The sequence below is a fragment of the Pleurodeles waltl genome, chromosome 6 (genome assembly GCF_031143425.1).
Source record: "Pleurodeles waltl isolate 20211129_DDA chromosome 6, aPleWal1.hap1.20221129, whole genome shotgun sequence".
Classification (NCBI taxonomy): Eukaryota; Metazoa; Chordata; class Amphibia; order Caudata; family Salamandridae; genus Pleurodeles; species Pleurodeles waltl.
Window position 1 is genome coordinate 1584314794 of NC_090445.1, and position 24303 is coordinate 1584339096.

At 42.8% G+C, this 24303-nt stretch overlaps 1 protein-coding gene across 2 annotated transcripts in view; it reads left to right on the forward strand.

The window, feature by feature from the left end:
* Positions 1 to 24303, forward strand: part of FKBP15 (FKBP prolyl isomerase family member 15) — a 353417-nt gene that overhangs the window by 103460 nt on the left and 225654 nt on the right. For both annotated transcript variants that reach the window (XM_069241370.1, XM_069241371.1), the window contains exons 6-7: positions 4988 to 5086; positions 10223 to 10372. In XM_069241370.1, the coding sequence (XP_069097471.1) occupies positions 4988 to 5086; positions 10223 to 10372 (249 nt within the window). The remainder of the gene's footprint in view (positions 1 to 4987; positions 5087 to 10222; positions 10373 to 24303) is intronic.

Here is a 24303-nt window from a genome sequence, read left to right on the forward strand (position 1 = left end):
TCCACCATCTTGTATCATTTAAATAACATTTGGCACATGCACGAACCTGTGTTGTGAGTGACGCATGCATGCATGCATTCATACATACATGTCATCATGCAAGCTTGTGCGTACTGAATGATGCTGACACCATTGGCTCCATAGCACATCATATCATGTAACCTTTCACATTTTTTTTTGCCAGTGCTACCCAGCATTGGCAAAAGCATTTTGCTTTTTACTGATGCTGTACAACATCACTAAAAGCATTGGCAAAACCAGTAGATCCCAAATGCGAGATCTATTAGCTCTGCAAGTGCTTGTTTCTTTTATTCATCACTAGATGTTTTGGCTTTAAGATGGCCACATTTGCTGATGACATTTCTCTCCCAGGGCCTAATTCACAAAAACCATAAAACAAGATGTCTTCTGTAGGACTTAAATCTAATTTTGGAGTACATTTCTGATTTACTAGGAACTGAAAAAATATAAATCCCTGGACTACAGCTGGAAATTTTCAACAATCCTAGATTTCCAGGAGTAAGCCAATGCACAGCAAAAAGTTTGAAAGCAGCATTTCCATATGGTGGAAAATGTATTATGTCTAGATGATGCATTGCTAAGATATAGCATGTTCACCTTTTTTTTTTTTTTTTAATCCTTTCAGGAATACTTTCCCATGTTGTAATGTGTCTTTTCCTACACCCCTTTTCTCATCTTAAAGGAGCAAGTTTGTTAATCCCCAAGCTGGGAAACTACCAGCAACACTTGTGCAAATTCACACACACATACACACACCTAGTAGTCGGTTTCATCAACTTCTACAGGTTTTCTATCCTAGACACATCCATAGTCTGCCACTGAATTTGCAAGTGCATCCTTCATACTATACTGGCAGAAATTCAGCATTCATAATTGTAATTTCTACATTTAAATTACACCAGTCCTGAATCTGTGGCTCATGACGTGGAGTTGTAATTTGTAAAATGTTGTTTTGTAGCTCCTGGACTCTACTTGGCTGCCCTTTAAATATCGAGGCCTTCTCCTAAAATGCTGTTGAACCAGGCTCAATCTTATTGTTTGTATGCAGTTGGCCAACTAAGGTTCAATCCTGTGATATCTGGAGCTGTCTGGTGTATAAATTGTTATACTCTGGGTCTCTCTGTTATATTCCAACTTCCTTGGACACTGGCCACCTGGTAATGTATGTGAATTAATAGAAAAACGAAAACTCAGAAACCACATTGGAGGACACCGTGGAAAACCAATTTTAAGTAAAGGCAATTTTAGGGACATACAAAGAAATCAAACATTAAATTAAACAATTCAGAGGAAAGAATTTTCAGAAAAAAACCAAAATTACATTAAATTGAGGTTGAGTTTAGAGGTAGTGAGGGTTTTTTGGGGTTCATGAAGAGGTGCGATTTAAGGGTGATGGCTTGTTAGGGGTCAGGGATGGGTGAAGTTAAGGAAGGGGTTTTTAGGGATCAGGGTGAATGGAGCTTAGGGATTGTGAGGGTTTTTAGGGGTCAAGAATGAGTGGAGTTTATTATGTTATGCGTATTTGTAAACTGCACTGTCACTCGCGAGGGTAAACTGGCTCTGAGCTGGTGTATATACCTAGCCCTGCCTATGGAGTTTTGTGGATGGTGAGGTGTTTTTAAGGTCCAGGAATGGGTGGAGGGTATGAATATTGAGGATTGTTTTAGGGTTCACTTGAAGGAGAAGTATAAGGCTTGTGAGAGAGTTAAAGGTTTAATGATGGGTAGTGTTAAGGGGTGGTGAACCTATTTTACAATCAAGAATGAGTGGAGTTTAGGGGTAGTGAGAGATTTTAGGAGTCGCGAATGGGTGGAGTTTATGGCTGGTGAGCGATTTTTAAGGCACAATGATGGGTAAAGTTTAGGGATGTTGATGGGGTTTGAGGGTTCCTGAATGTGGGAGTTCGGAGGTGGTGAAGGATTTAGGAATCCGGGATGAGTGGAGTTTGAGCATAAACCTTTAGGATCCAGGAAGAGGTAGAGTTTAGGGTGGAGAGGGTTTTTAAATATTCACTGATGGGTCAGTTTTATGTGTAGAAAGGGCTTTTTAAGGTTCAAGAATGGATGTAGTTTAGTGGCAGAAAGGGCTACTAGGGGTCAGTGATGGGTGAAGTTTAGAAGTAGCGACTTTTTTTAGGAATTCGGTATGGGTCAAGTTTAGAAGTAGAATGGGCTTTTAGGGTCAGGGATGGATGTAGTTTAGATGTGATGAGTTTTTAGGGGGCAGGGAGGGATAGTGTTTAGGGGTGGTGAGAGGGTCAATAAATTGATAGCATCCAAAATAATTAATAATATAACCAAAATAATGCCTCCTGAAGTAAAGCACTGTAATAAATACCTCCAATAAAATATTTCAGAAAGTAAGACTTACAATTACTGCATTAACACCTTAAAAAATGCATTCTATTGATCAGTTCATATAAATTCATTAATGCCATTCATCCTGTAAATTTACATTACACAGTTTAGCTGAAAATGTTTCTCAGTAATAGCAGTCAATTAACATGTTTTTTAAATGAAATCACATACAACCACCTCTTGATAAAGCAGTAAGAGATCTTAGCATAATCCCTGATCAGGGTGCTCTTTAAATTCATAGGTTACTGTGACTCCCAGGGCTGTAATAATGAAACAATTCCTGTCTCTGTATAACTCTGCTTTTGGTGCATAACGTGGCTTCTATCAGTGTCTTCGACAGCATTTGCAGCGTTTGCAGACTGCTACTGCCCATCTCCTTGTGCTCTATGAACATATCTCTTGCTCTTCATAGGCTGTATTGGCGGCCTGTCCATCAGACAATGGATTTTAAGATTCTCTGTCCAGCTATCAAGTTGTTCATGGTAGAAATTCTCCTTTTCTTGAGGAGCAAATTGCAGTGTTTTGCCCCACGTACACATTTGTGATTTGTAATGACCTCAGGCTCCCTCTCCCTCAAATGACAAGCGTTCAAGAGGTGGCTGATCAGTGTCTAAACTGGCCCCCAAAATGTGGAATACATTATCTTTCCTCTGAACTGTCATTGGGTCAGTTGCATAAAACATAATTAGATATTTATTTTATGAAACACCAGAATTAATTTGTTTTGATTTCTAAGTAAGGCCACATGGTGGCAGTGATGTGCTTTACCATAAGGTGTAATATTACATAGCATAACTTGCCAGGACCAAGGTGTGGAATGAAGGTGACCCAGTAGGTGGCATAAATGACTTTATGGGTTTGGAACATTTTTGTGGTTTTCTTAGGAGTTCGCACATGGGGTTTCTTGGTGATAGCTCAGGGAGGAGTAGACATGAATTGGCTGCGAGCGTAGATTAGTTTAGATGTTGTCATGTTCTTGCTGCTTTTAATGAAACATATTCCCATTTTTTTGCTTGTTGCTATGTGGTCATGATGCCTTGTCTGTTGTGGTTTCTAGCAATGGCTAGACATGTTTAGTTTGCTTGCTATTTTCTTTGGGCAACTGTGCTGTAAGGGTTTGTGTGTAGTGCAAATTATTTTTTGGCCTGCCTAACTTAAGGTTGTAAACAGTTCATGCCTCAAAATTATGAATGCTGGTGGGTGTTCTGCAATTTACTGGCTGCAATGTTGATGTCCTGTGTGTTTGACCTAATTTCCTTCTGTTTACACGTTGCGGGGGTGGGGGAGGAGCTCATGGACAATGATTGGATGCTATTATTGTTCACAACTTTATCCATAGAGATGAGGCTATTCCTCTGTGCGGATTTGGCTGAAACCATAGGCTTTGAAGATGTTGTAATCCGGTTAAAAAGTGGCAAATATACTCCCTAAAAAACTAAGTTTGAAGTAAAGTGACAGTTTTGGTTATAACCCATTAGAAAAAACGTAAGAAGTTTAATCAAAGAACTTCTTTTAACGTGGAGTTACAGTTGGAAGTTAAAACCAAAAAAACAACTGAAATTTTGAATTTAGAAGATTGACATCTAGGACTCGCACAACATACATGCAGATCGTAACTCGTACACCAGATATTTTTGGCTGTAGCACAGAGCAGTGCCTTATAATCCCCTTGGCTATGTGAGATCAGAGACCAAGCCCTAGGATCTTATTGTGCTTGAGTAAGTTCCATTTTCTGTTTTATGTCCATCATATTCCTTTACAGTGAACCTGTCACATAAACATATTTATATGTTCTCCCCTTTGCATGTTCTGCCTCTTTCAAGTTTTTACACTTGTACACTGGCTGCTTGCCCGACATTTGACAGACTCTGCGTGGGCCATTATGGCATTTCAGAGCGAGGCCCCAGACTGTTGGAGAAATCTTGATTTCCACAAAGGCTAAAAAAGCCTTTGCCCACAACTGTTTTAAAAAAAAAAAAAAAAAAAAAAAACAAGGAGTCATCTCTTGATTGGGCTGCTAGTCTGGCTTTGCGTCTGCTAGGACTCCTGTGTTTCTTGGTTGATCCACATTTGTAGGAATAGTCTCCAAATTATGAGAACATAACTTTATTCAAACCCACGATCCCAGCAATGGCAGCCTTGATGTGACATAGATCAAATGCATGCAAATATTCAATTGTTTTTAAATTTGCAAAATCCACAAAATGTACTTTCGCCATCATGAAATTCTCCCTCAATTCATAAATGGTTGAATATTTCTTCAGGTACATAATAACTGTAAACTTGTTGTCAAATTTGAAAGTTAATTAATGGAGAAAAAACTGATAGGAGTCATTTTCCGTTTTTTAACATACCTGGTGTATCTAATTGAATATTTATGTGCAACACAATTTAAAAAAAAAACAGATTTCCAATTTGAAAGCAACATTTTAAAAAATATATCAAAGGGAGGTAGATTTTTTGACATTTTAAAAGAAAGATAACCCAGAAACAACACTCTTGAAGAAATAGCACTACAAGCAAATCATTTTTCCTTCTGCCCATTTGCTGCACCAATAGTATTAAAAATGGCTCCATGTGTTTAACTTGTGAATGCTTTTCTTCACCAGGTTCAAGCCAGCAACTACAGCACTTTCTATGATGATCAACGGCAGAACTGGTCCATCATGTTTGAAACTGAAAAGTCAGCTATAGATTTCAGTAAGCAGGTACTGTTAATATGGTTTCAGCCAGAAGATCCATCAATATGAGCTGTTCTTGAAAGCAGTTAAATTTTTCTGAGGTTTTGCAAAGAATCATTTTGTGTTTACCTGTTTTAATCAGACATATTAAAGGCCACCTATCAGTTTTTAGTCCCCACACCTTTTGATCCAACTGCACTTTGTCCTTCAGGCTAACAGTGTTCAGTTAAATTGTGGAGACTGGCTCATAAAACTATTGAGATGGATTAAGAGATAGGTGGAGCTCGACAGTTGATGATATTTTTTTTTATACTTGTTTTTAGTGGCATTTGTAATAATACAAAGGTATGCTGCATTATATGACTGCACAGCCGATCACGCCTGGAGCAGAATCACTACCCAACCACTCATATGTACTCATATCCATTCTCATGTCTTTCCCTTCCTTCTCCATACCCTCTAATTTGGGAGTATATCCTGTCTGGCATCTTTAAGTAGACCAAAAAAATAAGTTTACGTCTTTAAAATGACCATCTTTCAGTTCCCATGCCCAAATCTTCGTCTTTTTCTGTGGGCAACCCTTGACCTCATATATTGTTTTCTCTGCCACCATGCACCAATCCATGTCTTTGCTCAAATCCTCCAGTACAGGAGCATCTGGACCCACCTCTTGCGCACAATATTGTGTTTTGCTATCATCAATCTCAACGGGGCACAATTATTTTGGTATGCTGTGGTCATTTCTTCACCTAATATATTTAGTAATATCTGTTTAGGTGTGTTTCCTGACAGTTGGCAATATGTTAAGTGCAATTCATGACTGTCCATTTATCTTCTTGTTATCTTGCTCCAAAGGGGAGGCAACAGCAAATGTGCCATTTACCTAAGTAGGGGTGAAAGTGCCTTTATGGCAAATTTCAGGGACTGCAAATAGCAACAGAGCTTTAAATCAAAGTCACCAGTGCTGTTCGCAGCTCTTAATCAGGTCCACAGCTTTTACGTCTAACAATTCCAGTGAAACAATCATGAGGCCATTTACCTGGTTCCTATCTGTGGCCCTGGCCCTCTAAAACCTTCTGCACTTTCACTATACTTGAAATACCTTTAACATAAACTCTCTGCCCCAAAATTGCTGCCTATCAGCCACAAAAGGTGACTATTTCCCATCAAAACAGAGGGCCCATTGATCAATCTTGCAAAGCTTTGGAAAGCAGATTAGAATGGTTTATGCCCACCACTTTACCTGCGTGTTTCAGACTCTTCCAGCTCCTTTGAGGAGATATTCAGAAGAGAGCAATCCCTATCCTACCCAACTCGCTGCATTAGTCTACCCGTTTCAAGCTCTTTTCTTTTTTCTTTGGCAAAGTTACCACCATATGAAACTCATTTCCTCCACAAAACAGTTCATATTCATACAATCCAGCTCTCCCTTCTTACCTCCTGGTCTGCATCAGTTTCTTGTTTTCCTCCTTTTGCTTGCCAGGACTATCAAGCATGCTGTCTCCTCACCGTCAACCTGTCCCTTCATCCTACAGTAAAAAGGTTCTGTAGTCTCTCCATCAAAAACTCCTCCATCCCTCACAAGTAGAACCAAGCTAAAGTAATTTTGTTTTTAAAAAAGCATTTAGCAGATCCTGCAGTCATGAACAACTTTTTCCTTATTTTTCCTCCCACTGTATATCAAATGTTTGGAGAAAGAGGTCTACTTTCCACTTTCCTCTTTTCTTTAGTAATATACTTGGATTCATTCAATCTGGCTTTTGACCGTTTCACAGCACATATTCCACTCTTGCCTCCTTCCTGAATGATCTCAGACTTTTGATGGACAGTGGAGGCACTGACACTTTGGTCCTGCTGGATCTCTTGATGGCCTTCGATACAGGAGCACATGCCATCTTACTATCTCAACTCCATCAGGTAGCCATCACAAGCCGTGCCCTGGCTTGGTTTGCCTCCTCTCTCGAGGACGGTGCTCAAGCAATTAATTTTTCTCCTTTTCACTGTACTTTCAATTAGGTTTCCTATGCGAGTCCTACAGGGCTCTTCTCTTAGTCCTGTTCAGTTTAACGTTTGTCTCACCATTGGCTCATTTGATAAGACAGAGGTCCTAATTGTAGGCATGAAGCCATGGATTTGGCCATAAGTTTGGCGACCATCTGACCTTTTTCCCTCCTCCCACCCCAGTGACTGAAGCTAGTAATTTAGAACTTTAGGAAGCTTTTTATTTTTTTTTTTTTGTTTTTTTTTTGTGTTTTTTTTTTTTTTACTTCTAATTTGCTATCCAGATTAGTAAAGATGGGATGCTTCTACTATCTTCATCTTAGCAAGATCACCCTATTTTTCTACTCATTGATCGTCTGATCACGGTCAAGCAGTAATTCCGCCTGTCTGGGCAACTGTAAGGACCGTTATCTTGGTTTTCTTTTCTCTTTTCCACATGATTGAACACACTCAAGAAATCCCCTTAATGTATTGAAAAGGCTTTTAAAAAAATGAATGCCCTAATCTAATGCAGAATCTATTTATATGTGTTACTAAAAAAATAAAAAGAACTGTTGTAACTAAACATTTTAGATGGTATTTAGTAAAAATAAAATGATAAAATCAACATATGTTTAAAAAAAATCTGTTTTTATCCACTGATTAAACCTGTTTTAGCACAAAAGTGCCTTTTTGAGTTTCCCAGACAGCCCTTATTACACACACACACACCTCAGCCACGTGACAGAGTAGTTTGTGATCAGCTACTGTTCTTCAAGACGTTTGTAGCTTGTGTCTAAGATAGCAGTCCAAGCTGTGAAAAGCCCAGCAGCGCCAGCCTATGGCCTTCAGATAAGATGTGCACAGTGAGCGGCTTGCTTGAAGCGTCGAGGAAAGTTGAAGATATCTCTCCTTCAAAATCTTTTGCAGTAGACTTAAATACCCCTTTTTTAGGTCGAGCGTGCAAGTGCTGTGAGGTGTTTTAATCGATCTGTGGACTTTTAACCACGCCCACCGCACGCCCATCACTATCACTTGTTCATGGGCTTGCCTTTCAAAAATCCTTTGTTATCATTTGTAAATGCTTTATGCTTGTCCCTCCTTGGGGCAACTTTGTTACCACTTGGGCAATCAACCCTGTTAACATGAATAATTGCATGTTTGCTGATACGTTTGACTTCAAGCGACGTTCTTTTTCCTTTTGTGTCTCTCCTACGCGCTCATCGCGGCCGTGGCTCTTTGAATTGGCTTGCTTATGTCAACTGTTTTACTTTCCATTTTCAATTTATGTGGCAAGAAAAGTCCAGCTAGGAATTTACAACGCTAACAACTAACTCAAGCAAACGCAAGACCCATTACATTGCAAATGCTTGTGGTTATTGTGAAAGTCATTACCTCTTGATTACCAGTGTAGAATTGAACAATTAGTATATGAATTATTTTGCACATGATAGTTCATACTGCTACATATATAGGCGCTAATTATGCAATGTCATTATATAGTAAAGCAAATGTTACCTAATAAAAATGTGACACCAGAGCAACCTCCGCTCAAGCCTTACAAAATAGAAAAGAGATGAAAAAATGCTACATTTAATATTATCAATCCTGTGAGTAACTTGTACCGGGCTTTTATGTGAACCTTCTTTTGTTTGAATTGCTGTACTCTTGTTTCCTGTGCAGCTACTTGGCACTTTGATTCACTTGCCTGTTTATCCGAAATAGTCTCCCCTCTCTTTTTGTAAATTGTGGTTCAGTGTTTGGAAGCAGGTACTAGACATTTGTAGGTGTTTGGATATAATTGTTTGCCCATATTGACACGAAGGACAACTCAGTAGGCATGGAATTATCTCTGTTCAGGTCTTTATTCTGTGTAGTCTCCTGTTATTTTATTCCTACCACAAGAAATGGCAACAGTTGTCATTATTCTAGGCCTGTAATTACCTTCTTCAATTTGATTAATTCGAATGTCCTAGCTTGTTGTATAGTTTCATATATACCTATATAATGGTCTGTCATTTATTTACACTACTGCACTTTGTGTGTCAAACTAGATAGAATTTACAGTTCCTTTTAGGCAATTTTGAAATGTCTCCTCCATTAAGGAATGCTGTTACAAACCTTGAAAAAAAACTGTACTTGCAACATCTCTGTTCCTCTAGTTATATCATGCTCTAGCTTAGCTCAATTGAGTGGCAGTATGAATTTGAATGAAGATATTGCAACAAGTTACTTTAGCTAGCTTCTTTTATCTTTTTGTCTACTATTACCGTTGTACAATTGGTGCAAGTATTCTCAAAGACCATTTGGAATGCATCATTTTTTCAGTGGCAGCTGGTAATTCGGGTGGGGGCACACCTGCTCACACACAAACTGATGCATTCACATGCATTCACATGTGTGCACACACTCACCTACCATTCACAAGCACATTCCACACACACATTCATAACACACACTCACAAATAAGCATAAATGTATACATATAGACACACACACTCACACACACACATGCATGCACCAAACATTAACACATAAGTAAAATGTACCAGGAAGTAGCGTTGATCTTGGTTTGCAGGAGGGGAAACTTGGTGCTACCAGGCAATTGGGACTTCTGACTCTTCTCATTGGCTGACCTTCTAACGGGTCAGCCAATGAGAGGAGGCGGCAGTCCCTTACTCGTCACAAAGGATGGGGTCAGTGAGACTGCAAACCCCACCCCACTTTGTGGCAAGCATCACTGATGGTCCCTCGGCCCTGGGCACTTCAGGGCTTAAAACTGAAGCATGCAGGTCAGAGCCTAGCACCGATGCTCCCCCCCCCTCATTATATAGAGGAGGACCACCAAAAATGTTGCCGGGCTGAGATCACACCCACATGGCTATGACATCTTCACCCTGGAAAAGCTCAGCTCAGGTAGCCAGGTGTCTGCACATTTAGTACAAGTACAGCACCTGGGTGCCTGACCTGAACACGAAGAGTCTCTGTCAGGCTGACCTTTGCTCAGGCTGACAGAGACGCTTCACATTTGGAAAAAGGTGAGGCCGCTGCTGCACTTTTTTTCCTTTGATAGCATACTTAGTCGTTAATGTTCAGGCTCTTTGCAAATTTCAAGTATTTTGATATACTTCACAAAAGACCTGCTTAATTGAAAGTCTGACCAGTGAAATGTGTTTTGTGCAGGTATGCATGGCTAAGTGTAATTCCTCTTCATCTCTGGACTCTGTGATATATCAAGACCTTATCCTGGGAGAAGGCCAAGCATCAGAAACCGGAGATGCACTGGAGGTGGCATATACAGGCTGGCTGTTCCAGAACAGTGAACTTGGCCAGGTATTATTGAGTTTTAGCTTGATTTTGGTGTTTTTCCATACAAGTAAGATAAATCATTTATCTTTTGAGGGTTTGCATTTTGGGAAATACATGATTTGTGTAATTTTGTGATGGAAGTTAGCATTTCTTCATCATTCTTCTGTAGTCCTAGATAGAAAACTACAGTATAAAAAATGGAGTAATCAAGTAGAGTAAAATGCTTTATTAGGTTAGGATCATCCAACTTACATCCATGCAAGGATGACAGAGTGTTAATCAGCAACTTACCAACTCTGTCATAAGCTCACCTTAAAGTGCCATGAGAAAATCCATGCCACCAGGATAATCTCGTAATCGTAAACCACATTCAAACATGCTTGCTCTTCTCTCACCCTCTCTTGCTGTCTCCATCACTCACCACCTTAGTATTTGGAAGACTAGCTGTTAGCCTCGGGGTTTTACAATGCCATCCCAAGGTGCTTGGGAGCATGTTGATCAATAAATGTGCTGCAAATTAAACTCTATCTCTCAAAACTAAACTTCATATGTTCATCTCTCAGCATCAATTCAGTCTTCAGTTTCTTTGATGTTCATGCTGTAAAACACCTATCTAGAATATTAGCCTCATTTGGTATATTCACTTGCAGTACCTTCATTCTGCCCTCATCAACATTGGTCATGATGTGATTTTTAACAAACCTTTTTTTGGTTTCACAGTGAAAGAGCATCCACAGCCCAACATGGCACAGTGTCAGGCAGCAGCTCTCCGTCCGTCACTGCTTGCCTGGGATTCATTCTAATGCATGATTGCTTCTGAACTCAGTACCACTTTGATGACCTCCCCCTCCTTCCCATACTCCTCTCACTGGCCACACTGTATCCTCTACTCTCCCTTTCTCTCTCTTCCTAATTTGCCCTCTCCCCCATCTGTCCATCTAATCAACCTCCATTAAGTGATTTGCTGTCCAAGATTTTAATTTTCATTGATTTTGGTTAGTGATTTGCTGTATATTGGTCTTAAATGATAACACTGTTTTTTTAGTTTAAAACATGTTTAGTAAGGTTGTAAACTGTAGCCTCAATAAACAAAGAAATCTAAACTATTTAATTCTATTTCACTATTTCAGACATCACAACTGTAGGATATTGCCCTTGTTGGCATGGCTAACCTCCCCTCCCCCCCCCCCCCCCCCCACACACACACACACCTTTTGCCTGATATTGATGCCAACTTTGATTGAGAGTGTGCTAAGAATTCTGCTAACCAGGCCCAAGTGCCAGTGTTTTTTCCCCAAATCTGTACCTTTGGGCACACCCCTGGCACCCAGATAGGTCCCTTGTAAAAGGTACCGATGGTACCAAGGGCCGTGAGGGTAGTGTAGCCATATTAAGTATATGGTCTGGTAGTTTGTCATTACAAACTCCACAGCGCTATAATGGCTTCACTGACTACTGGGAAGTTTGGTATTAAACTTCTCAGCACAATAAACCCACACTGATGCCAGTGTTGGATTTATCGAACAATGCACCAAGAGGGCATCTTAGAGCTGCCCCCTGTATTTTACCCAATGCTTTAGTGCAGGACTGACTGGTCGGTGCCAGCCTGCCACTAAGAGACAAGTTTCTGGCCACATGGGGTGAGAGCCTTTGTGCTCCCAGTAGCCAGAACCAAAGCCTGCACTGGGTGGAGGTGCTTCACATCTCCCCCTGCAGGAACTCTAACACCTGGTGGTGAGCCTCAAAGGCTCAGGCATCTTGTTACAGTGCCCCAGGGCACTCCAGCTAGTGGAGTTGCTGGACAAAGCCCCACTTTTTGCAGCAAGTCCACTGGAAAATAAGGGAAAGCAGGAAGGAGTGACCACCCCAGCTAGGGCCAACTCTAAGGTGTCCAGAGCTGAGGTGACCCCTCCCTGCAGAATCCTCCATCTTAGTTTGAAGGATTGGGACCATTAGGTTTAGGTTTATGTCCCCCCGCGCAAAAGGGAGTGAATACAAGAAGGGTGTGGCCACCCTCTGGGTCAGTAGCCATTGGCTACTGCTCTCTGACCTCTGTAATGCCCCATAATTCAGGATTTAGGGCTCCCCTAAACCCAAGTTGTCAGATTTCTGGCGACCTCACAAGTTGAAAGCAGGACTGCTAAGCTGAAACCCCAGCAGAGAAGAAGGAAGACGAAAACTGACTTGGCTCCAGCCATACCGGCTTGCTTCAGAGAACCTGCAAAAGAGAGCAATGTATCTTGCGGGTCCAGCGACTTTTGCCAAGCCTCCAGAGGACTGCCTGCATCACAGAGGACCAAGAATTCCCATGGACAGTGGCCCTGTCCAAGAAGAAACTACATCTACGGACTCCAGAGCCTCCCCGGATCCGCGAGTCCTGACCACTCTGCACCTGACGCCCACAGCCCGTGTCCTGGTGGCCCAGCCGACTAGAGAGGATCCCCATGCGGTTCCGAGCATGTGCCCACCCTAGGTTGACTTGTCCTGTCCCCCCATGACAATGCCTGCAGTGTGAATTCAGAGGACCCTCCTGACTGCGACAGCACTGGGCGAAGATAGCCAATGCCAAAATGTAAACTGCACCCACAGTCCCATGGCTTTGGGGAACCAGACCTCCGGTGCAGCAACGTTCAGCGGGCGGTCCTAATACTTGTCAAGCCTGTGGTTTTCCAGGACCGACCCCGTGGACATAGGCCTGCAGCATCTAAGTGTCCCCTGGGGTCCCCTACCAGGAAAGCATTAGGAGCCCGACGCTCTGTTTGCACCCTGCACAGCTGAGGGTGTGAGTTTGGTGCTTACTTGTGCCCTACCCCCAGCCCCCCCATCCCCCACCTCGGCACTCCTCTAAACACCCCAGGTCTGCCCTCCGGAAATGCGGGTACTTACCTTCAAGAAGCTTTTAAACCGAGTGCCCTCAGTCTTCATAGGAGTCCATGTTAAACTTGCCTCTTCTTTGACCTCTGCACCCTTCCTGCCCGTGTTGCTGGTGAGGGTGTTTGGGGTTAACTTGAACCCCGACCAGTTGGCTTCCTCACCTCCGGAGACTGGAACTGTAAGTGATGTAGTTAACCTGCAAAACATACTAACCTTTCTTCCCCCCAGAAACTGTTCTGAAAATTGCAGTGTCAACTTTAAAAAAAGATAATTGCCATTTATTCAAAAACTGTACAACTTACCAATTCCAATCAAAGTGGTATTGATACATTTGTGAAATAAATATTTATTTATGAACTTACCTGCAACTTGAATCTTGTGATTCTAGAAATAAATTAACAAAATATATTTTTGCTATATAAAAACAATTGGTCTGGAGTTGAGTCATTGAGTGTGGGCTTCCTTTATTGCCTGTGTGTGTACAACAAATGCTTTGCACTACCCTCTGATAAGCCTAACTGCTGGACCACACTACCACAAAAGAGAGCATTAGTATTAGCTACTTTAGCCTCTGTTAAGCCTCTGGGGAACCCCTTGACTCTGTGCACACTATGTCTCATTTTGATATAGTATATACAGAGCCAGCTTCCTACAACAACTATATGTTGTGCTCAGTGATTATGCAAATAATCCACATCAACCAGTTCGTTTTTATACCTGGTCGTTGTACCACTATGAACCTACAGTGGCTAATGCATGTCCTACATGAGATGGAGGGTAGAGAGGAGGAATTGACTGTGGTTTTCATTGACATTTCCAAAGCTTTTGACACAGTTGATTGACATTACCTTATGTAGATGTTGGGGGCGATGGTGTTTGGTGCACACTTTCGCGCCTGGGTAAGCCTCTTCTATACGAATCCTACAGCTAGGGTATGAGTGGGTAAGATAAGCTTTGGTTCATGGGTAGTGGGCAAGGGCACATGTCAAGGCTGTACATTGCCACTCCTTTTCGTTATAGTGTTGGAGCCCCGGTTATCCATATTCGACATACCATGTCTGAGTGGTGGATTAAGGTAGGGTAGGTTAATCACTTGATGTCTTTGTATGCTTACGACACGCTTTTCTGTCTCTTGGCTCCTGTACAGTTAATTCCCATTCTGTTGACTCATCATACTGTTTTTGGTGCGCTGTCAGGTCTTAAGATTAATCACAGGAAGTCTCTGGTGTTTCCTCTGGGTTCCTTGGACGCTTGTGATCCGACCGCATTGCTGGCCTCTGATAGGATAAATTCTGGTATTTGGGAGTGATGATGGCCCATTCACCGCAGAAACGCTTGCAATGTAATATTGAGAGTTTTAGTGAGGGCCTTCATTTATCTGTGTAGTTTTGGAACTCACTCCCTCTTTCACTCATAGGTTGGATGGTCATTTCATGGATGATGTTCCTACCACAATATCTATTTTTATGCAGAATGCGTTCAATTCTCTACCTTCCACTGTGTTTTAGAAGTTGCATTACCTCTTCACCTCACGGATATGGACTGGGGGACGAAGCTGCGTAGCGAGAGATTATTTGTTTCAGCCACTGGAGGAGGTTGTGTTGGCTGTCCCCTTTCTATAACAATATTATATGGCCTTCCAGATCTAAAATGCTGCACACTGGCTTGGGGAGAAGGGCAATAAATATCTGTTAAGGGATGCATTGAGGGGCTCTTCCCTTCTTCAACTCCTGATGGCAGGAGGTCGGGATGTGGCACAAGTGCCATAACTCATTAAGCACACTGCCTGCCTGTGGAAACAAACTGTTCGGGTAGTCCTGGGGGTTTGTTTTTTTAGATTTACCAGCTTTGAGTGCTGATGGACTCTCTGGATGCCTCTGCCTGGAGAGAGGGAGGTTGTGAGCTGTTAGGGATCTTGTTCCCCTACGAAGAATTTTATCACGTTCGAGGTGGCTTCCATTTAGGGCCGGGTCGGTTCTTGCAACATGCCTGTGTTACAGCCATCATCTGGGAAATCTGGACTACATTCCCTGAGGCCCCCTGGAACGCCACTCAGTTTCCGGGGCCAGTTGGGGTTGGGTGGGGGGTGGCCATCTCTCCTGTATAAAGCCATGACAGTTGATGAGTTGTGTGCTGTTTTTCCTTCCTGAGTGGCCTGGGATAGTGACCGAGGGGTTCAACTTGTGGGTGCCAATGGAGGAGAATGTGTGCATTAGTGAAGTCCGTATCAAACACTGTCAGATTTAAGCTTATATACTTTAATTTCTTACACCGCACATGTCAGCCCAGTGCTTCTACATAAAATGGACCCTAGAGCTGGTTGGTTGTCCCAGATGTTAGGCACTCATGGCATCCTATTTGCATTTAGCGTGGGCCTGTCCAGTGGTATATATGTTTTGGCTGAAAACATTGGCTCTACTGAGGGCAGTGGTGCAGGTACCAGTTGCTACCGACCCTGCTAATTGCCTGTTGCATGACATCTGCTGGTAGACGGAACAGAAAAGGCCCTTACAATTCTTGGACTTTGTGCTGCTCCTGGCTAAGCGACATGGACGGGTCATTTGTGTCTTGGTGTGGAGCGATGGGTTGCAGATGTGACAGAGTGGGCAGTGGTTGCGGAAATGCGTCTGAAGCAGTGCAGGTTTGATAAGGCTAAGCAGGACCTGGGAATGTGGGGGAAATTCCTGGCTGGATTACTGGACCCAGAAGGCACTCAATTATACTCCTCAACAGACGATGAGAGGCCTGCCAGCACAGATGAGGACTTACTTTGTTTTTAACATCTATGTTGATCCATGTTGAAAACCTGTGGGGCTAACCTAGTGTTTATACTAAGTACATGTAAGTGTGCGATTTGGGCATGATATGACTATGGTTTAGATTTGCTTCTACTGCGCAAACTGACCCTATGTGTGACATGGTTGACGATTGCTGTTGTTTCCATAACTGTTTTTTTTTCTCTCGAGTGAAAATAATAAAATATGTCTTTAAAAATAGACATCACAACTATATAGTTTTAGGCATCACTTAAGCTATTGTGTCATAATTGTTGTCACCAGAGAAACCAGTTCCACACAAACAGTGGTGTATAGATGTAGCAAATGGGGGTAATACAGAAAAACAAAATCTCTGTTGGTTCAACTCATTATGCTGCATTAGTTCTTATCTCTTATGATACGCATGCACAGAATATCTCCCTCCAGCTTTATTCAGGGATTATTTTCAGACAGACTTGGTCAGTACCTTAAAGTGTTGCATAATTTACAGAAGAACAAGAATAAGTCTTCCTGCCCAGTGTTACCTCCTTTCCCTTTAATGAAGTACAGAACATTTTGAGAAGTCTCAGGGTGGCAAACATGTCTCCTCCTCAAAAACACCCGTAGTGTAGCTGGGAATCACAAGGTTGATTGGTTGCAGGTCATAACCGATTTAGATTTGTAGGGTTCAAGCCAGAGAATATATGAACTATTGCACCTTTTAGACCTAATTCTCATTTATTTGTAGTTGCTCTGTACTTCTCTTGGCCTGGGATAGGGAGTGGTGAGGGTTGGTACCCAACTGAACCAATACCATGCCTGATTAGAAATGATGTCTTTAGTTAGCTGAGATTTGCACCATGCCACGTAGGGACCACATTCCTAGTCAGGGAAATCCGTTACACTCCTTTAATTAACCTGTGCTCACCCCAATGGTAGATTGGCACAGAGCAGACAGGCTTAACTTAAAAGGGAATGTGTAAAACTTTTTATTTAACTTGGCTCAAGGTACAGTACATTGGTATTACCACGACAGTTCCGCACGGCATAGCAGATAGCATGTACATCCATCACATGTCCCCACCCCATTCCAATTTTCCCAGCTTTTGGCGCTTTTATGGCCCAGGTCTTGGTTCTGTATCTCATATCTTGTAATCAGTGGCTATCCCCAGTGCCCCCCGGCAATCTCATATGTGGTGATTCCGGTCTTATGTGGCCCCTGGCTGTGGTTAATGGTCCCCAAATGTTTTTCCCACTTCCTTGGGCAACCCCAGCTTTGATATACAACCCTCTCCGCCCAGTCCAGGTCAGAATCCCACTGCTGCACTGTTGGTGGGGCTGGGTGTCCCATAGTCTTGCCTCATTTCCCTTAGCCACTGCATATGCCAACATCGCCCATGTCTTAGCATATCTGGGTATTTGTTTATCTGCCGTTATGTGCAATAGGATCCATTTCTCCGAAATCTAGTGTTGAATTCCCTGTGTCTGTGTGACCTGTGCTGTGACCTCTGCCCAGAAGATCTGAACCTCTGGGCAATTCCATAGGATATGAAAAAAAAGTGCCCGGATGTCCACATACCCGGAGGCATGTAGGGGTGTCAGCCCTGTGAGTTTTGTGAAGAAGTGTTCTGGAGCAGTGTGCCCTGTGGAGGACCTTCAACTGATTTAACCTGAATCTGGCTCGGATAGCTATTTCTTTTGGACTCTGCAGTGCTTCCTGCCAGTCCTCCTCTGTTAATTCCCCCAGAACCCTGACCCATGCTGCTCTTAGCGAACCTAATGTGTCTGGGGCATTGTTTAGATGTTTCCTGTATGTTCGTGAGATAGCTTTTTCTGACATATGCTTTGTGAGGAGCCTGTCTTCCAGGGGAGTGGCGGCTGCCAAAAGCTCCCCTTCCCTGATGTGGGATTTCAGGGTGTGGCCCAACTGTAAGTACTTATAGTATTCCGTTTTTGCCATGCCATATTCCTCTTCCAGGGTTGCGAAGGGGATATATGCCCAGTCTCTCCAAATGTCACCCAGTTTCTCGATGCCTGGTAGTGCACACTTCCCTAAGCCCCTCAGCCTACCCACCTCTCGTAGGAGGTGACTCTCCCATAGTGGGGTCTGATCTGTTAAGATGCCTCTAGACGCTAGGGCTCCCGTGTTCTCCCTCCAAGACCTCACCACTGTCCACGTGTGGACCGGGAGAGTTCATTGCACCTGTATAGCACCGTAAAATAGTCCCTCCTGCCTATTTGGGATCTATCTACCCGAACGACTGGCTCGTCTCTGTCCACAAACACCCATTCATTTATTACTGCCAACTGTGAGGCCCAGTAGTACATGGAGATATCCGGTAACACAACCCCCTTCCCCTCCCCAAAGACCACCCCTTTGTAGCTTACTCAATACAATGCATGGGGTTACCCCATCCTGTAGAAGAAGTCCAAGCTCCTGGTCTACTTGCCAGAACAGCGCCTGCGGAATCTGGTATGGTGTATTTTGTAGTGCCTATAATAGGCAGGGGAGGGACATCATTTTGAATAAGGCTGCTTTGCCCATCAATGATAGCGGTAAGGATCTCCAATGCAAGACATCTGATTTAAGCCGCTCTATCTGTGAGACGAGATTCATGTCCTGAAATTTCTGGGAGTCCCTTGTAATATGCATCCCTAGGTATTTGAAGCTATCTTGTGTTACAGAGATCTTTATGGGCCACGGTAAGTGTAGAAAACCCTCTGTTAGTGGGAAAAGTACTGATTTGGACCAATTTACGCAATATCCAGAGTAGTCCCTAAATATTTGGAAGACGAGCAACACCCTATCCACTGATAGGGCCGACCTTCTAAGATACAGCAAGATGTCATCAGCGTAGACCGAAATGGGCTCCTCCCAACCTCCACACTCCAGGATACCCCACTTCAGAGGGTCTTGGCAGATCCAGGCCGCCAGGTGCTCCATTGCCAGGGTGAATATAATGTGTAAAGTATTTGTGCAACACTTAAATTACAGTAACACAGTGATAGACATGACAAAAAGGCTCAGCAGGTTAGAGAAAATTTATCTGAGTAAAACAAGACCAAAACAACACAAATCCAATCCGTAGAAGTCAAGATATGATTTAAAAAAAATATTACATGTTAAAACAGTGTTTAGCAGGCAATAGTGGTAAATGGGTTCTTTGAGGTTTCGAGGGACTAGTGCAAATCCAAAATCCAGGCTGACCGCGATGGAAGGGAGGCCGGCTACAGAACCCATGCAGGGTCTGCTTAACAGTACCTTTGTTGGAGAAATGCATCTATGGCGAGATCACAATGCATCAATATTTCTGCTGCACTCAGGGTAATGTGTCACCTTTGAAGTTTGTAGCTGCAGAATCCATTTCTGAGGCCCAGGACTGGAGAGGGGCACCTCAGACAAGAACAGGACTTACAAATGACTGAGTCTAGCAGCATCAGGAGAGTTGCAACCAGTCTTAGATGTCCCTGAGACTTTAGAAGAACAGGGGTCAAGCCAACAAGACCCCAGAGACTCTGTGGTGAAAGGATGTAGAGAACAAGTCCAGTCCTTCTCACTGCAGGCAAGAAGCAGCAGGCCAACACAGCAAAGCAAATAGCAAAGTGGCAGTCCCTCCTACACCACACAGCAAGCAGTGGGCCAACACAGCAATGCAGTTGCAGATTGGCAGTCCCTCCTGGAGGTACAGCAGTTCGTATTCCTGGCAGAGTGCCCTTTGTTCCAGTAGAGTTCTTATTTGGTGCAGTTTGGGGTCCAGTATTTATACTTTAGTGACCTGGTTGTGGGAGGTGGGAGGTGGGAGAAGCTTCCAGAGGCAGGCCTTTGAAGTGTACATATGCCCTGCCTCCCCTGTCCTGGCTCCAAACCGGCTGGAGTGACAGTACAGGGTTGTTAAGCCCAATTGTGGTTAGATAGGACAAGTCTATTTAGGTGTACGTGAGGCAGTGCTAAGCTACACCCACCATCAAGCTAGTTAATGGCCCATTGAGGCCCATCAAGTCACACCCGATTTCCCATTGTGTGTGGCTGTCTAGGTGGAATTCACAGAGCCCAACTGTCACCCAACCCAGACCAGACTCTGCAGACAGAGGCACAGAATGATTAAAATAAGAAAATGCCAACTTTCTAAAAGTGGCATTTTCAGACTTGCAATTTTAAATCTGACTTTACCATAAGGTGTGATTTTAAATTGTGAGTCCAGACACACCAAACTCCACATTTCTTATCTTTTTCAATTGGGAGTTACACTTAAAAGATGTATTAAGGTAATCCCAATGTTATCCTATGGGAGAAATAGGTCTTGCAAATAGTGAAAAGTGAACTTAGCCATTTTTCATTCCCTAGGCATGTTTAACTTAAAAGTACATGCCAACCTTTTAAATACCCTGCCTTTGGTGCTACCTAGTGCCTACCTTAGGGGCGACTTACATGTAATAGAAAAGAAGGTTTGGGCCTGACAAGTGGGTACACTTGCCAGGCCGAAATGGCAGTTTAAACTGCACACACAAGCTCTGTAGTGGCAGGCCTAAGACTTGTTTGAAAGGCTACTGTAGTGGGTGGCACAATCAGTGCTGCAGGCCCACTAGTAGCATTTAAGTTACAGGCCTAGGGCACATATAGTGTACTTTACAAGGGACTTGCAAGTAAATTAAATATACCAAACTGGTTTAAACCAATCATTCCATGTTTAGAGGAGAGAGCGCATGCACATTAACATTGTTTAGCTGTGGTAAAATGCGCAGAGCCCTGAAATTAACACAAACTGAGTCAGAAAAAGAGGAGAGAGGCAAAAAGTTTGAGGATGGCCCTGCAGAACGGGTCATTTCCAACAATGCCCATCCCAGGCTCTCTATTCAAGACCCTTCTTGTGTGGAGCTGCATGACCTACACCATCATCTCTTGCTCTGCCGTGGATCCATCCTGCATTCCAGAGTTTAGGAACTGTTTTACCTCTATTGTCATTTTTCTGTGTTTGTAAGGATGTCACTCCCACTGATAGGATCATAATGGTTTAAACTTTTGATATTTTTTCTAGGTTCCTTCACCATTGACTCAGTGCTAACTGTCAAGACTATGGCATATTTTGAACTTTTTTCTTGTTTCAGCCCTCACTTGTACCCTTGCCTGGTGCCTTTCTATTAATAAAATCATGATGTAATTTCCCTGCATCCTTTTCTGACTTAGCAATGCATCCCTGTGTGCTCTTAAGAACTATCTCCATCAGTCTTTCTAAATTCAGTGCACCATGTAGTCCCCTTAGCTCCTTAAGCGTCACCATCAGTGTTATACTTCTTCGAACGTTGGACGCCCTTTCCTTGTCATGAGTGGTTGCCCTTCATAAGTACATTAGTGGTGGTGGTATCTGCTGGTCTAGAGAAGGCATTTGACACTCTTAAATTGAGGTATCTGTTTAAAGTGATGGAAGATTAAGTTACTGTATTCTAACCCTGTGGGATGAGGAAAAGTTGTATCCAGCTCCTTAACCATAATATGATGCACTACAAAGGTTGGCCTTGTCCCTTCTCCTATGTACTTTGGAGATTGCAGCGTTGGTTTGTAAGCACATTGAAGGGGAAAACAGTGTAGAGTCATATTTTCTCTCTCTCCCTCATATATATATGACCCACTATGTTTGCTAGGCTGAAACAGATCAAGACCTGTTGTTGGTCAGTTGTGGGAGGTTTGGGGGAAGGTCAGGTCTAATTATCAACAATCAAAAATGTTGCCTTTTCCACTTTAGAGGATGCCAGATGTGAAGTGGGAGCACCTCACGGTTAGTGTGCCCTGGAAGTGAGATACTTACTTTTATCTGTGGGTATAAATGTACCACCAAGATATTGGACTTCTGAATGGGCACCTGGTTAAAACTGATGGTGAACATGAGTTTTGTTGGAAACAAATACCATTAGCTGTAATAGACAGAGTGGCCTGAACCAAAATGTTGTACCTGATTTGACTTCTATCCCTATTTGCTACTGTTCCACTTAGGATACCTCATCAAGTGTTCAGATAAATTACGTCCCTTGTATCATACCTAGCCTGGGGAGGGCACAGGCACAGGATCACTCTGAAAAAACTCTAACTGCCAAAGCTTGATGGCAAATATGGTGTGCCTGGCTTTGAATTAAATTTGGCAACCCAGCTTTGAAGGGGTAGCTAGATGTGTAGAGGTGGAGGAAATGCAGTACATGCATCAAGATACACGGGGTGAGTCTGGCCCTAAACCATCCGGTTCAGTGAGATATCTATGACTCAAACCTGACTCTGATTGTGTACCACAATGGCATTGCTAAAACATCTTCTACACAGTGGCAACCCTAAAACGCATCTTCCCTTGCCTAGGGTATCATCAGAAACTACAGGCCATTCTCACCCCCGTAATAGCAAGGGTTAATTACTTCAGCAACCCTTGCTTCTACAAAGGAACCAAAACACTGTACAAACATTATTACTTCACCTCCAACCAAAGTACAAGCTTCAAAAATCTGTAATTTCTTGCCGGCCAAACTGTGAAACATAATCTTTCTGAATTTTCAGTGATCATTTGTCACCCTGGCTATTTATTCCTAAGAAAAAGACCTCAGAACAGTACAGAACACTCTTCCCAAAAGTGATTACAAGGCCTGGAGAGCCACCCAGGATCATCTTGAGGCCGTAATCAACACAGGCCTCATCAATTGTGCACAAATTACTTAGAAATGGGATGCTATTACAGCTGACTCTAGAAGTGCTAGTGGTATAACAATTATATAACCCAGTCACCTTGATTAAGGACTCCTAGCATGTGATGCTACCACTGATGACGGTACTCCGTGCAGGCTGTATAACAAAAATACACGTTTTTTTGAACTCAGAACAGATCAGAACCTTTGCAAGACTTATCATATACCAAAAGAAATCCAATATTGATCCACCTTATCTGACCAGCCAGCACCATAATCAACTGACGGCTATTGGCTGAAGAGATCACCCACATATAGCTGACACCCTAGATGACTCTAATACAGCCCATTAATCACTATTCGATATTTCACAGTATAAACAACACTCTCATTAATCCTTATTAGATCATTCATAGTGTAAACCTCATAGATAGAGGACAACTGTTACTCAGACCATCTAGGTAGCTCTTTGCCTCTCTTGCTTTCTTTCTCTGCCTGCCTTTTTAGCCCAGAATCATAGGGCTGAGTCAACGTAACTGCTGAAGTCAGCAAATAAACCGGAGTACTAGTATAAAGCAAAACGTAAACATACTATTGGACAGTTAGACTAGATTAAAACTGCCAGCTAGCTACAATAATAATGTAACTATTTGTCGTTCAGATTTCCTCCTCCATCACACCGATAAGCACTGTCTTTCAAGACGAGATAGGAGCATCTCTCTGGACTTTCACTCCTGATATCAAAATGCTTTCCTACTACGTTAACAACACTATGCCCATGACTGTGTGCTGAGAAGGTCTTTTTAAACCTAGATCACGTGGTTCAGTGGGGTTCAATCAAGATTACCCAATGAGGTTAAAATACATGCTGATCTTAATCATCAACAGAAATCACACAATTTATTATTCTTCCAGAAGTGTGCTAGACAATTAATCAATAAAGTGAAGATGTTGCAGTTATGGACGTCAATTCACAGAAATGCCAGCGGTAGTAGAAGTGACATCACACGCCCCTTGACCTCCACTTTCACTCACGCACACATTCTTACACATATACAGAAATTCACACTTACATACACTCTCTCAAATAAACACACACTCACCCGCAAGCATGCACACAACATACATTTAAAAGCATTTTTACTGACTTCAACTGCCATGGAAGGGCATACTCCAGCTAATTGAACTCCATTTTTATTACAATATTAGTGAAAAATACATTATTACACCCTATTAGACTAATAAAAAATGGACAGAAGACAGAAAGAATGGATCCCCAAATGACATCCATAGGGCGAGCTGCCACTGTGTTTCTGGCACAGAAAAGGCCACCTCTGAGGCCAGGGGTCGCTGCGGCAGTGCCGAGAGTCGCAGAGGACAAGCCAGGGGTTGCAACTGCGGCCCTGGCGACCCCTAAATGACGTCTGTGGACGCAGTGCTCATAAGTGCAATAATGGGACAGTTAGAATATGACACTGTGGCACAGAACCACATGTTTGGTTTTACAGTATACCCAGCCCAGGTTCCGTTGATTGCGCAGAAAGAGAAGGTCTGTCGAGTCATTTCTTGATTGCTTGAGGAACGGGTGACTCTTTCCACTACCCACCTACACATAATAGTACTTGGATGACTAGCTTTCTCCACTTTTGGTGGATTGGTCTG